The sequence below is a fragment of the Lycium ferocissimum genome, chromosome 2 (assembly GCF_029784015.1).
Source record: "Lycium ferocissimum isolate CSIRO_LF1 chromosome 2, AGI_CSIRO_Lferr_CH_V1, whole genome shotgun sequence".
Lineage (NCBI taxonomy): Eukaryota > Viridiplantae > Streptophyta > Magnoliopsida > Solanales > Solanaceae > Lycium > Lycium ferocissimum.
In genome coordinates, this window is record NC_081343.1 from 25,181,788 (window position 1) to 25,197,205 (window position 15,418).

The 15,418-nt window shown below is 36.9% G+C and overlaps 1 protein-coding gene across 2 annotated transcripts in view; it reads left to right on the forward strand.

Moving 5' to 3' along the window:
- Positions 1 to 2,272: 2,272 nt before the first annotated feature.
- Positions 2,273 to 15,418, forward strand: part of LOC132034264 (protein EI24 homolog) — a 28,775-nt gene continuing 15,629 nt past the window's right edge. The window contains exons 1-4 of one of the 2 annotated variants that reach the window (XM_059424572.1): positions 2,273 to 2,514; positions 2,600 to 2,665; positions 8,381 to 8,531; positions 9,226 to 9,278. In XM_059424572.1, coding sequence (XP_059280555.1) covers positions 2,384 to 2,514; positions 2,600 to 2,665; positions 8,381 to 8,531; positions 9,226 to 9,278 — 401 coding nt within the window. In that variant the 5' untranslated portion in view covers positions 2,273 to 2,383. The remainder of the gene's footprint in view (positions 2,515 to 2,599; positions 2,666 to 8,380; positions 8,532 to 9,225; positions 9,279 to 15,418) is intronic. The other variant, XM_059424563.1, reaches the window with a different exon arrangement.

Below are 15,418 nucleotides of genomic sequence, written 5' to 3' on the forward strand. Positions count from 1 at the left end.
TCTAAGAAACCTTTCTTCAGCGGCAGGAGTTCAAGAAATCCAAATAGGAGGAACAAAAAATTAAATTTTATCACACCATACCTAGGGGAAAAATCCATGCTTGGTTTTTATACTAGCCTGCATCTACAAAAATATTACGGTGATCTTCCACCCTTGAAGAACGAACCAATAAATATCACACAACCACTAAGAGACACCGAACATATCATCGAAGGAGAGGTTCACGATTACAAGCCTCACAGCGTAGGAATATGGGGAGAAAAACTCAAGTGGGTGGAGTTAATTATACTCCAAGCGGGTGCGAGTACGAGGTGTTATGTCACTGACATGGTCTTCTAGTGGTCCAAGCAATATCTGCCATCTATCAAACGAACTATCTAAAGGACGAGGAGCCGATTATTATGGCTTTATACAAGGAGATATTGGATTTAGAGAAAATTCTAGCCCTCCATCATGCTTTGGAAGACCTTAATTTCGGAGGGAACGAGGAAGCATGTTGGGAAGTGTTGGAAAATCAAAAGTTGTATCGTGATTACTCATGTCCCACCTACCCGGACATGCCGGAGTGGAATAGCCTAGAGAACATTTACTGGGAAGTGTGAATTGGGGGATACCCTGATCTTTGCAGAAGCCTTATGAAGGAATGGATATTTGACAGCGATGAACAAGTGAACAGTGCGAAATTTGGGGCTTGGACTACGACGCTCTCGGATGGGAGGGAGGGAATCGTTCACTTGACAGTGAAGATGAGACGGAATGGCGGGGATGAAGATGATGATGCCAACGATGAGGAGGATGAATACGATAACATTGGCGTCATTCCGGACAATGACGAAAATTAAATTATTTATATTTTTCTATTAAGATTAAATCTTGATTAGTGAGTAATTAAATGCTAATTTTGCAACCCTATCAAATAAATTGAGAAAGGAGAAATAATTACTTCTACCAATAAAATAAAATGTTTATGAGACAAATGATATATATTGTTATCTAGATACTACCTATCTTATTAAATTGTTCATAAATTTCGCCGGATTGGAATGATTTATCATGTCAAAACTTTATAAATAGAAATAACAGATAGTAGAAAATTGAACCTACAAAACCTTTTAGGATTTCCAAACTAAAAACTAGTCACATTAATATACTAACCTTTTGGAATTTTTGGTTAAAAAGGTGCCATTTAGGCGGCGGGCTCGTAAAAATATATAATACATGAGTATATTTGAATCTTTTCCCTTCTATAATTAAATTTTAATTAACCTCTCATTATTTTCTACAATAGCGCATGCGCATCTCTTATTTTTATCACGTTAACCCACTCTTTTGCTATATACTTAAGCCAAAAAATAGCTGCATGTTCACTCTGCTGTTGTGTGGTAACAAAAGAATATTTCTTTTTCCATTCACCACTAGAATAAAGAAATGAAGCTAGGCATTAATAACATTGAATATACTGCAAAATTTTCAAATAGTACGCCAAGGACTAACAAGCTACTCATAAAGTTGTGACAAAAAATAAACAGAAATATACTTTGATTTCAATACCGCCTGTAGGTAATTAGGCGGATTGGATGAATAGTTCAAACCAAATAAAAATCCTAATTCAAATCCACAACATAGAACAAATAATTACTACTATCTTTCCAAATAAAAATCAAATCTTTGTGCAAACATAACCTCTAATCATAAAAAATAATCATGAACTACAAAACCAGTTAAGATAATTTTCAAAAGAACAGGTTCAAGACATATGGCTCTATCATATATCATCTAACATAACAAAATAATATTATATATGTAAAAAAATAAAAGTAATTTGGGTTAGAGAAAATACCTCAAGATATATTTGTTGATAAAAATTTTCTGATGAAGAAAACACTTCAAAGAGATTCGGAGTATCAAATTTTTGAAATAAAAAAGGGTTTAGGGTGATTATTTGGGCTGGGCAACATGAAGATGTGGATGGAGGCGGAGGAAGATGAAGTAAAATGAAAGATTTAGGGCAAAATGTGCATAGGCGCATGATATAAATAGAGCCGATGAAATTTTTTTTTAAAATTACTAAAAAGAAATTTTTACAAATCATGTACCTCTATACAATTTACTAGTAATTAAAAAAAAAATTAATTTGCAAATCGTGTAAGTTCGCGACTTGCAGCCAATTTTTTTTTTTTTTAAATTTAAAATGGAGATGGAACAGACGTGGCCCTATTAAAATTTAAGTAAATCGCGTAAGCTAGACGATAAACTCATTTGTCTTTACAGTGAAGCCAAAGACCCCCTTGGAATTTTTGGTTGAAAAAGCTGCCATTTAGGCGCCGGACTCGTCAGCTTCTCTACTTTCCTGTCAAGGAAAATAACAACTTTGGTGTCGTCGATGAGTACTCTTGTGTTGATGGAAAGCATGGGCCAATTGGTGAGAAGCAAGTCAAAGCAAGCGTTGCTGTTGTGGCTTGACGGCGTAAGAGAGGCTTGCTGTCTCCACCGTGTCATCATCTACTCTCTCAGGTTCCCTTCTAAAATACTTTTCATCATATTATTATTCCTTTTTCCCCCCAATTCAATTCATGCAGAAATTTTGCTTATTTTGAAGGTCAAAACAGCTTGCCATCCGTACCGGTCAGTGTTTTCTGTTGAATGGATTCATCTTCTTAGGAAGGTTCTCTCTCTCTCTCTCTCTCTGTCTCTCTCTCTCTCTCTCTCTCTCTCTCTCTCTATTGTCTCTTTTACTTTTATACTCCTTCTGTTTCGATTATTTTGACCTCACACAGACTTTAAGAAAGTAAATAAATTTTTTGAATCTTGCTGTCTTAAACTAAATATATGTAGAAATATTACAATGTCTTTTAATTTTGTGGTTTTAGACTTGCAATGTGAAAAGTTGGTATTAGAGTTTCCAAAAAAGGAAAAAAGGCATTCGTTTGAAACGCTAAAAAGGAAAGTAAGCAAATAATTTGAAACGGAGGGAGTATTTATAATGTATTGTACTCCTGTTTTGGGTTGGGGAAGCGGTTATTAATGAAATAATTGCATGATTTTCCCTTCAAATGGGTTGGTCTTTAATCTTTGCCCTTCAAAATCGAACTAGAACTTATGCCTGCTAGGCATAAGTTCTTCAAGCGCGCGGGGCATAACTTGTGGTATATTAAGATGCAAAACTATAAGCTTATGCCCCGCGAAAAAGTTGACTGCATTGATGGGCAAATAATAAAGACCAATGCAAAATAGGGGCAAAAGTGCAAATGACCCGTTATTAATTGAATGATAGGTTTCTAATGGTCTAATGGTCTATGAATAAGAAGTGAAGACCAAGGGAGACCACGATTCATATTGATATAGACGAAGGGTGATTTGTTTGTGACTATCTAGAACTTGGTGTGGTGGGCTGTTAGGTACTCAGTGCAATCGTCACGACACCATTATCATTGAAAAAAAAGAAGAAGATGAGTTTCCAGCTACATTGTGCACCATGAGATAAATATATAAAGGTTTTGTGCAAGTCTAAAGAGCTACACTATTTATTAAAAGTATTAGGCATGAACTTAATATGTGAGTTTTGGTAAATACATTAAAAGTAGTCTGCTACCTGGGTTTATATTAAAATGAAGTGGACCTGAATGGACGCAGGCTATTTCAATAGCCGAGTCAATCTAATTTGGGGTTGAAATGTATGCTGCTGATTTACTGAAGTATGACGTTGGCTAACATGCTAATACTGAACAAAATACTTTTAAGGTTTCAGTTTAGAAAAGTTGTGTGCTTGCAATGTACAAATGGTAAGGGGAGAAATCAAAATGGGCAAGAACATTGACCAACCCTTTTGAATTGACAGATTTATCACATTGTGGGAATGGAACGAAGCCTTCAGAACAATAAAACAAACAGCCCTAACAATATAAAAAACAATAAACAAACAGCCCTGCTCAAAGCTTTATCAGATCTGAGGCCCATCTTGCTGGAATGTGATTTGTGAGACAACCAAATCATATTTCATCAAATTTAAAAATATGTTGTTGCAAGTAGATGGTTTTATTGATAAAGTAGAACAGTGGTGAGAGATTTCTAATGTAAATGGCAGTCTTGACTATATGTTAATGCAGAAGCTCAAACTTTTAAAAAGGGATATCAAGGTTTGGAATAAGGAGATAATTGGTAGAATTGAAAAAATAAAGGGTTATGTTTGGTGCTTTCTTCGAACTATAAATATTGCTTTAATACTACCTTTGTGCTGAATTAATAATATATCGTTACGTTTCTAAAAACAAGAAAGGAGGAAATTTTGAGGAATATTTTAATTGACAGTAATGCTGAAAATAGGCCACTAGCACAACATGAGAAACATGAGAAAATTACACTTTCCTTTGAGCTTCATGAATTGGCCAAAGCAGAAGAAACATTGTGGATACAAAATTCTACATGCTTTTGGTTGAAAGAAGTGGACAATGACATGAAGTTCTTTCAAAGAATGGCCGGCGCTCCCAAAAGAAACAGCCACATCAGCAAATTAATGGTGAAAGTGGAAATTATAGAAGATGAGAACAGCATAGAAAATGCAATTCCTACCTTCAATCAGCTGTTATACACAAAAAGTGAACCATGGAGGCCAACTGCCAAGCTGGAGGAGGGACTGGTTAGTAACTTGGTATCACTGAAGAGGAAAAGGACTGGTTGGAGACACCGTTTGAAGGTGATCAATTCAGGTGCCCAGCCATAGCCTCCGGCCTGAACGGCTTACAATGTCATTTTTCTCTAAATTGTGGCATATAATAGAAAGAGAGATCCTGAGAGCCCTAGACCACTTCCATCAAAGCTCAATTCCCCGGCTAGACATCTTACCTTATAAAAAAAAAAAAAAAAAAAAAAAAAAAAGAAAAAAAGAAAAGAAAAAAGAACATTTCCATCAGTGCTGCCAGATGATTAAAAGCACTAATGCTTCTTTTACAATGTTGCCAAAGAAGAAAGGGCAACCGAAGTAAAATATTTCAGGCCTATAAGTCTAATTGGAAGTTTATATAAGATCTTAACTAAGGTACTTGCCGAAAGGAGGAAGACAACAATAACTGGCTTCCGGTTACCAAAATGCCTTAGTTCATGGAAGACAAATCACAAATTCTGCTTTCATAGCAAATGAAATCTTGGATTCAAGACTGTAAACGGGAAAAAGAGTGATCTGTAAGCTGGATATTAGAAAGACATTTGGCCATCTTAGCCGGTCATTTCTATTACTGGTGCTACAAAAAAGGGGCTTTGGTGATAGATGGTTGAAATGGGTAAAATTTTGCATATCAACAGTCAAGTACTCAATCCTTATTATTAACAGTATATCAGACAAGGAAACCCTTTATTCCCTTTCCTGTTTATACTAGTTATGGAAGGACTAAATAAACTACCAGAAATGGCAGTACAAATGCAATGGATGAAGGGTTTTAGCATTGGCAACAAGAATGATTGTTTAATCAATGTTACTCACTTACTTTATGCAGATGATATTTTGATTTTTTGCGAAGCAGAACATAGCCAAGTCCTATACCTAAGAGTGATCCTTCTCATCTGTTGGGTCCCACATCAGGGGGCTTTAGGGTACATGGACTCCTCATATACTATTGGGGAATCCTCCATCATGAGCTAGTTTCTGGGGTAGATTTAGGCCCAAGATCATAACATGGTATTAAAGCCAGGATCCATCCAATTCTCATTTCTGATGTTGGGCCCTCATATCAAATTGTCCACGCACCAGATGTCCACCCCTGGGCAGGGGGAGGGGGTTATGAAGAGACTCACATTGGCCCTTTAAGGGATGGGTGGTCTCTTTAACATGGCTTGGGCAATCCTCACCTACTTGGTTAGCTTATGGGGTTGAGTTAGGCCCAAGATTCATTTCTTTAACATGGTATCAGAGCCAGACCCAACCCAATTCATTGTTTCATCTGATGTTGGGTTATCGATCTTATATTGTCCATGCTTTAGTTGTCCAATCCTGGGCGTGTGGGGGGTGTTGAGTCCCACATCGGTGGACTTTAGGGTACATGGACTCTTTATATGGTATCGGACAATCCTCCCCTCATGAGCTAGCTCTTAGGGTTGAGTTAGGCGCAAGATCACAAAACTTTCCCAAAAAATATCAAACTTTTCAATTAATTACTTTTAGGTCCTAATTTATTTTTTAAAGTCAATTTTTTTTTCTTATGGCTTACTTTTTAAAAGCTATCGAACATTCTGCCTTATTTACCTGTTTTCTATCGCAGTGTCGGACCCGCGTTGGAGCTCGCTTAATCCAAATTCGTGTTGCATAGGGCCCAATCGGGGGAAGCGCTCCCTACCGAGGATTTTTTCATACTCAGGCTCGAACCCGAGACACTTGATTAAGGGAGGAACAGCCCCATCCGCTGCACTTTATTTTCCCTGTGCTTTCTTCTATTGATCTTATTTATTAACCTAAAATATAGTCATTTCTTCGCTAGATATTCTTGCTTCTTGTTGCCGTTTGTTTTCTTCTTTTTCATTTGTTGCTTATTATAGATTTTTACATGTAAGCATTTCTTTTACTTTATATTTGTATTATGAAATTTGAGAATTTGAGAAAATTCTTTTACTCATATGTAGGCATTTCTTTTACTTTATATTTATACTTTAATGAGCTCATATGTGTTTACCAAGATTAGTACAAAAATGATTTTCAGATAGTTTTAAAAATTATTAAATGATGCCATCTAATGTTGAAAATGAAGACAATATTATCATCAAGATGGGGTTATTTAAAATCTCTTGTTTGGTTAACTAAAATTAATCTTTTAAACACAAAATGAGTTTGAAGTAGGGCGGAATTAGAGTGTCAGCTACTGATTTGATAGGATTCGGTAGCACTTTGGTTCAAATTCTGTATTTGTCTTAAAAGTTCATTAAATATGTATAAATTAATATTTTAGAACTAAATAACTTAAAAAATTAGGATTCGAAACTCATATATTTCAAATTATGGCTCCGCATTTAATTTGAAGTAAATAATTTCATCAAAATGAAAGTTAAGATATTAAAGGAGTGAAATGAAAGTTTTGCTTTTATATATTGAAAATATATTTGAAGTTTAATTATTACCAATATAAATTATATTCCTTTAATTAAAATATTACATTTTATATCTGGAGTTGGGCCCGGGCTTATCTCGGGCCTCGTGAGACTAGTATTAGTATGGGGAAGGACATAATATATCCTGTGAATGAAGTCCTCCCGGGAGCTTGCTGAAATTTATAGTTGAAGTTCGTACATTTTCTACCACTATCTTGGCCTACCACTAGGTGTTAAATTCAAGTCTACACAGATGTGGCAGGGCAAAGTGGAGATATTTGAGCAAAGATTGGTCACCTGGCAATGACAATATTTGTCCATGGGGAGGTTGGCTTTAATAAATAGTGTGTTGGATGGCATACCAACATAGTACATGTCCCTATTCGCCATCCCAGTCAAGGTTTTAAAGTGGATGTACAGATTTGGTCCATGTTCTACTGCCTTTTTGGGGTACAGTGGGTATTGCCCTACAGCATCAAGGAAGCCTACAAGAGTTGGGATCAAAAGGAAGTCAGGAAAACTATCCAGAAGATATGGCAGATGGTGCCAGCTTGTATTTTTTGGTGTTTACGGACAGAAAAGAACTGCAGTTGCTTTGATGGATTGTTAACACAATTACACGTACTTAAAACTAGATGCCGTTCTAGCCTTTTTTGTTGGAGTAGGCTTCATACTGTAGATAGTTTCAACCAATTTATTTACTTTGTCATCTCCTTAGAACACATAGTGGAATCACTGTACTGGAGCTGTTCTTTTTTATTATCTGTTAATTCCTGCATCTACTTGATGCTTTTTCAATGAAAAATAAAACTAAATCTACTTGATCGAAAAAAAAAAAAGCAGGGATATTTGACATACTAAATGTTTATTATTAGATTTTCAACTAAATTACCAAATGAGCTTTGAAATGTTGTTTTCAAACTCAATTGTTAAAAGAGGGTTATCAAAGAATACTCAATTGTTAAAAAAACAAAAAGAAGCATTGAAGAAATCCACATAGGAGGTTCGGACCTGTCACCTCTCTTTAAGTAACAAACAGCTTGATAGCTGGACTAGGATTATACACTGCCAAGTGGTGCCATTCGATATTATATATTTTTCCTCACATATTGTTTACATATGCACGACAAAGTGGTTTCGGACGGCACCACATAGCTCAATGTGCATCCAACCCTGACATTTTGAGTATGCTCTGATATGAGAATGAATGGCATCATTTTTTACATCATCTTATAGTTCTATAATACTCAATTTAGGATGCCCAGTTTAGTATTTGCCTTTTGATTTATGATATATTTTCCATGTGCAGTGTCTTTGTTCTGAAATCAGTTATCATCCCTGCATTGGAATGGATATTACCTGGTCATTGCCCACAAATCAATTTGCAGGAGTCATGTTCATTTAGCAATATTTTGGAGTTCTATCGATTCTTACATGCTGGACTCGTACAACTTTTTTATGTGAGTATACCCTTTTCCATATGGGGCTAGTGGTGACCTCTTCATTAATCATATGATCAACATGCATTCTTTTTTTATAGATCATTTTTTTGATGAAAATGTAGTAGTCTACTTTTGTAGACACACTAATTGAGTTTAACAGATGCTTAACTAATCCTAAGTCTGTACTTAGAGAAAAAAACATTTGTTTCTTATTGTGTTTACTGATATCTGTGCTATGCAAGTGCAGAGTGGATGGATTAGATGGAAAGGGCATCCTTTACATACTAAATTTCACTACAGAATTTAGATGTATGTGGTTTGAGTGCAAGAAAGAAACTTACTGTGTATTTTCTCAGGGAAATCTAAACATTTTAATAGCAGTGTATAAGTGATAACCAGTCCTCGGAAGGCTTTAAGCAGCTGCCGAGGTGTAAATATAGTTGGAAATAGTTTTTGTAGTGGGGAACATGCACATTTTTTGTTGTTTTATGTTTTTTTTTTTCTTTTTCTGTTGTGAAGATCAGATTGTGGAGATATTTGCGAAGGAAACATGCTCCATCTAGAGCATTCTGATTAGATTTAGTATTAGTGTTTCCTTGATCTTTAGTTGTTAGATTTTGGCTACCTAATTTATACAAAACCGTGTTTTTAATGTTGCATCTGTATTATTGTTGATTTTTGCCAAATTTGTCTGTTTCATTGTTCCTTGCAGGTTTTCTGGTTCTACCCATTGTACATATTCAGCCTTATTCTCAGCAATATCTGGTAATAGCTTCCCTTAATTTTCAGAAAAATAAAATATTTATATATATATATATATATATCCGATTTTGGATCAATACTACCACAATCACTTTGCATGAAATATTCAGAAAAAGTATGTTACGCTATGATTTATCATAGGCTTAATCTGCCTTCTACAGAGGCAGTGCCAGGATATTAAGTATATGGGTTCTGGATTTTACAAAAGACGGTCCACTGGGTTCTGGATAGATTATTTATACATATTAAGTGGACATTTAACACAAATATAGGGTCTGGAGAAAAGATATTGGGTTCATCCAATCTCGTAAGCAAAACTGCAGATTCCAATCAATCAATTGGTCCTCAATTGAAAATACTGGAGTCAGTTATAAGAACAGTTATAAGTTTTGGAAGAGTGCGGGCAGGGCAGGTTTGGAGTGGTTGACTGGGTTGTTTAATGTTATTTTTAGGACGGCGAAGATGCCTGAGGAATGGAGGTGGAGTATGATGGTTCCTTTGTACAAGAACAAGGGTGATATTCAAAGTTGCAACAACTATAGAGGGATCAAGCTGCTAAGCCACACTATGAAAGTATGGGAAAGGGTGGTGGAGATGAGGGTGAGAAGAGGCGTGTCCATTTCGAGAACCGGTCCGGATTAAATGCGGGGCGCTCGACTACGAAGCCGTTCACCTTGTGAGGGCGAGTGGGCAATATAGGGAGAGGAAGAAGGACTTGCACATGATTTTCATCGACCTAGAAAAAGCCTACGACAAAGTACCAAGGGGTTTTATGGAGATGCTTGGAGGCTAGAGGTGTACCTGTAGCGTACATTAGGGCGATCAAGGACATGTATGGGGCAAGACCGGGGTAAGGACGGTGGGAGAGACTCGGAGCACTTCGGTGGAGATGGGGTTGCACCGGGGATCGGTTCTTATTTTTACTTGCTTTAGTGATGGATTGTTTGACGAGGCAAATTCAAGGTGAGGTGCCATGGTGTATGTTATTCGCGGATGATATAGTCTTGATTGACGAGACACACAGCGGAGTGAACGCTAAGCTGGGGGTTTGGAGACAAACTATGGAGTCTAAAGGGTTCGAGTTGAGTAGGACCAAGGCGAAGTACTTGGAGTGTAAGTTCGGTGACGTGACCGATGAAGGCTGGCGTGGAGTGAGGCTTGGTACCCAGGCCGTCCAAAAGAAAGGAAGTTTCAAATATCTTGGGTCTATTATACAAAGAAATGGGGATATTGACGGTGATGTCTCACATCGTATTGGTGCAGGGTGGATGAAATGGAGGTTCGCTTCGGAGAGTCTTTGTGTGATAAGAAGGTGCCACAAAACTTAAAGGCGGGTTACAAAGTGGTTGTGAGGCCGACTTTGTTGTACGGGACGAGTGTTGGGCGATCGAGAACTCTCGTGTCCCGAAAAGATGAAAGTTGCGGAAATGAGAATGTTGCGATGGATGTGTGGGCACGCACGGCGAGATAGGATTAGGAATGAAGATATTCGAGATAAGGTGGGAGTGGCATCAGTGGAGGACAAGATGCGGGAAGCGAGACTGAGATGGTTTAGGCATGTGAGGAGGAGATACACAGACGCCCCAGTGCGGAGGTGTGAGAGGTTAGCTATGGATCGTTTCAGAAGAGGTAGAGGTAGGCCGAAGAAGTATTGGAGAGAGGTGTTTAGACAGGACATGGCGCAATTCCAGCTTACCGAGGACATGACCTTAGATAGGAAGTTATGGAGGATTCAGATTAGGGTAGAAAGCTAGTAGGTAGTCGCAGTTTTGATATATAGTCTACTGCCCTTTGATTCTTGCTACTATATGTTATTTCTTGTACTTCGATTATCTTATCTATCTGTCATAGCTACTGCTTCCTTTTCTCAGACTGCTCTATCATGACTTGTTCGCTTTCTTTAGTTTCATTTTCATTTTGCTTTGAACTGCTTGTGCTTATCTGACCTTTTCTTGTCGTGTTTTCTCTTGAGCCGAGGGTCTTAGGAAACTTGACCTCCCATCTTCGAGATAGGGGTAAGGTCTGCATACACTTTACCCTCCTCAGACCCCACATTGTGGGATTTCACTCGGTATGTTGTTGTTAGTTATAAGAATCCTCTGTATCCATCCTCTTCCTTTTTTTTTTTTTTTTATTTTTAAAATCAGGTATTTCATTTATAAACATGGCCACAAAACAGACCGTATACAGGGGTATACCAAAAGGTAAAGAATCTACAAAATATGATTCTCTACAAAATCCACCCATTCTTCTATACAACTAGGAACTTTATGAGTGCACCAAAAGAAAATAAGAGATCGAAGGCTACTCCTCAACTGAGTAAAACTCGACTCTACTCCCTCGAACGCTCTCCTATTTCTTTCTCTCCAAACTACCCACATCATAGCAAGAGGAACTTATGTTTCCTCCTCCTACTCCCGCTCCTTCAACAAAACATCAAATCTTCCACAGTTTTTGGCATAGCCCAAGAAGTTTCGAACCACCGAAGCATATCCCACCATAACCTCTTGGTAAAACCACAATGTAGAAGAAGATGATTCAAGTCCTCGCCCGTTTCCTTGCACATGTAACACCATCGGACACAAAGAACCTTCCGCTTCCTAAGATTTTTTTTTTTGAGAAGGTAACAGTTGTATGTATAGACTAAACCAGCACATAGGTTGTGCTGAAAACCATATTTACATCAGGCAAAAGAAAACAACTAATCCAACATTCTTACAAGATCCTAGAATATCTACAATGGACTCAGTATCTTCTGGATATATCTGCTTACACCAAAAACCAAAAAGTCTAATGCAGTTCAGTTTGATCTTTTGTGCTTCATTACTGGTGTCCTCAAAACACCTTGAATTCCTCTCTTTCCGAATTGTCCACCATATACAGGCTGGAACAACCCTCCATCTATCTCTGTCTGCAGCTCCTAATCCTGCCTGCTCCCAGCTAAATAGTACTTGAGTAATCTTCTTAGGCATTACCCAAGCCAAGCCCCTAAGGTTAACAAAAATCCTCCAAAGCTGCTCTGTTATCTTGCATTGTAAAAATAGATGGCTGACTGTTTTAGCCTCTTCACCACATAGATAGCATCTGGAACAAAGAGAGAACTTCCTCTTTTTAAGATTTTCTTGGGTCAAAACAGCTTCCATTGCCAGCAACCAAGTGAAGCATGCTACTTTGTATGGTATTTTCACTTTCCATATATGCTTCCAAGGCCAATGTTGCACCTGTTGATTATCTTGGTTCAAAAATTTGTATGCTGAATTCACTTTAAATATGCCTTTACTGTCTTCTTTCCACCATAGTTTATCTACTCTATCATGAATGCCTTTGAATTCTTCCAGCTTTCTAAAGAATTAAGTCAGTGTGTCAATTTCCCAGTCATTAAAATTCCTCCTAAACCGAGTGTTCCATCCTTGAGGAGTCCATGTTTCAGCTACAGTCTTTGAGATAATAGTCAAAATACCCCCCAACGTTTGACCAAAATGCCAACTACACACCGAACCTTTGCGGGGGTCCTATTACCCCCCTGGACAAATTTTTTCAGTAGCAAAATGGCCACTTTTGGCGATGTGGCGATCAATCGCGGCCCCCAAATATTAAATGGCGGTTGTCCACACGCGCGCGGCCCACGTGCCACGTGTTTAATTTTGCCCATTTTTTATTAATTTCCCTTCCTCCATCCATCTACTCTTCAAAAAAAAAAAAAAAAATCTCTCAATTTTCCATACTCCATTTTTATTAAGGATGCGAAAACCCATACCCAATTCTCCTTCATCTTCATCAACATTATCATCATCATCATCATCATCTTCACTAGGAGTTGAAAAAAAAATCACACCAACTTGCTCAAATCTAATCCAAACAAACCCAAATGTGAAAGGAAGCTTCCTAACACCAAATAGAACAAAGTTCATCCATTAATTTGATTAAACAATCTTTTGGGGTGGTCTTTAAATTTTGCCCCTCATATTTGCGGTCTTTAAATTTTGCCCTTCATATTTGTGGTCTTTAAGTTTTGCCCTTAGCTTGGATACCTGAGGTTTTGGTTCGAACCCCCGCTCGAAGCATAAAATAAAGAAATAATTTATAAGCGGTAGGAGGGAGTGTCGCCCCTCCAAAGATAACTCCTTAAGAAAAAACTAAAGTTATGCGGAGGGGCATAACTTTTCCTCAAGACATAGTTTAGTTATGCCTTATGGAGCAAAACTTTTCCTTAAGGAACTATGCCTTATGGGGAACTTTTAATTAAGGCATAACCAAAAGTATGCCTTAACTAAAAAGTATGCCTTAACTAAAAGTGTGACTTGAAAAGTTTAAAAAAAAAAAAAAAAGTCTCAAGGCAAAGTACGCCCTCCGCATAACTTCCAGGAAAACTAAAGTTATGCGGAGGGCATAATTTAGTTTTGCCTTATGGGGCAAAACTTTTCCTTAAGGAATTATGCCTTATGGGGAAATGGACTTTTAATTAAGGCATAACCAAAAGTATGCCTTAAAAAAAAAAAAAAAAAAAAAAAAAATTCTCAAGGCAAAGTCCCCTCCTCGCATAACTTCCTTAAGGAAAAACTAAAGTTATCTTGGGAGAGGGGCATAGCAACTTTTCCTCAAGGTATAATTTAGTTTTGCCTTATGGGGTAAAATTTTTTCTAAAGGAACTATGCCTTATGGGGCATACTTTTAATTAAGGCATAACCAAAAGTATGCCTTAACTAAAAGTGTGCCTTTAAAAGTTAAAAAAAAAAAAAAAAAAAAAAAATTCTCAAGGCAAACGTCCCCCTCGGCATAACTTCCTTAAGGAAAAACTAAAGTTATGCGGAGGAGGGGCATAACTTTTCCTCGAGGCATAATTTAGTTTTGCCTTATGGGCAAATTTTTTTCTTAAGGAACTATGCCTTATGGGGCATACTTTTAATTAAGGCATAACCAAAAGTATGCCTTAACTAAAAGTGTGCCTTTAAAAGTTAAAAAAAAAAAAAAAAAAAAAAAAATTCTCAAGGCAAAGTCGCCCCCTAAGATAACTTCCTTAAGGAAAAACTAAAGTTATGCGGAGGGGCATAACTTTTCCTCAAGGCATAATTTAGTTTTGCCTTATGGGGCAAATTTTTTTCTTAGGAACTATGCCTTATGGGGCATACTTTTAATTAAGGCATAACCAAAAGTATGCCTTAACTAAAAGTGTGCCTTTAAAAGTTAAAAAAAAAAAAAAAAAAAAAAAATTCTCAAGGCAAAGTCTGCCCCCTCCGGCATAACTTCCTTAAGGAAAACTAAAGTTATGCGGAGGGGGCATAACTTTTCCTCAAGGCATAATTTAGTTTTGCCTTATGGGGTAAAATTTTTCTTAAGGAACTATGCCTTATGGGCATACTTTTAATTAAGGCATAACCAAAAGTATGCTTTAACTAAAAGTGTGCCTTTAAAAGTTAAAAAAAAAAAAAAAAAAAAAAAATTCTCAAGGCAAAGTCGCCTCGCATAACTTCCTTAAGGAAAACTAAAGTTATGCGGAGGAGGGGGGCATAACTTTTCCTCGAGGCATAATTTAGTTTTGCCTTATGGGGCAAATTTTTTTCTTAAGGAACTATGCCTTATGGGGCATACTTTTAATTAAGGCATAACCAAAAGTATGCCTTAACTAAAAGTGTGCCTTTAAAAGTTAAAAAAAAAAAAAAAAAAAAAAAAAAAAAATTCTCAAGGCAAAGTCTGCCCCCTCCGGCATAACTTCCTTAAGGAAAAACTAAAGTTATGCGGAGGGTATAACTTTTCCTCAAGGCATAATTTAGTTTTGCCTTATGGGGTAAAATTTTTCTTAGCAGGAACTATGCCTTATGGGGCATACTTTTAATTAAGGCATAACCAAAAGTATGCCTTAACTAAAAGTGTGCCTTTAAAAGTTAAAAAAAAAAAAAAAAAAAAAAAAATTCTCAAGGCAAAGTCCCCCCTCGCATAACTTCCTTAAGGAAAAACTAAAGTTATCTTAGGGGCATAACTTTTCCTCAAGGCATAATTTAGTTTTGCCTTATGGGGCAAAATTTTTCCTTAAGGTACTATGCCTTATGGGGCATACTTTTAATTAAGGCATAACCAAAAGTATGCCTTAACTAAAAGTGTGCCTTGAAAAGTTAAAAAAAAAAAAAAAAAATGTCTCAAGGCAA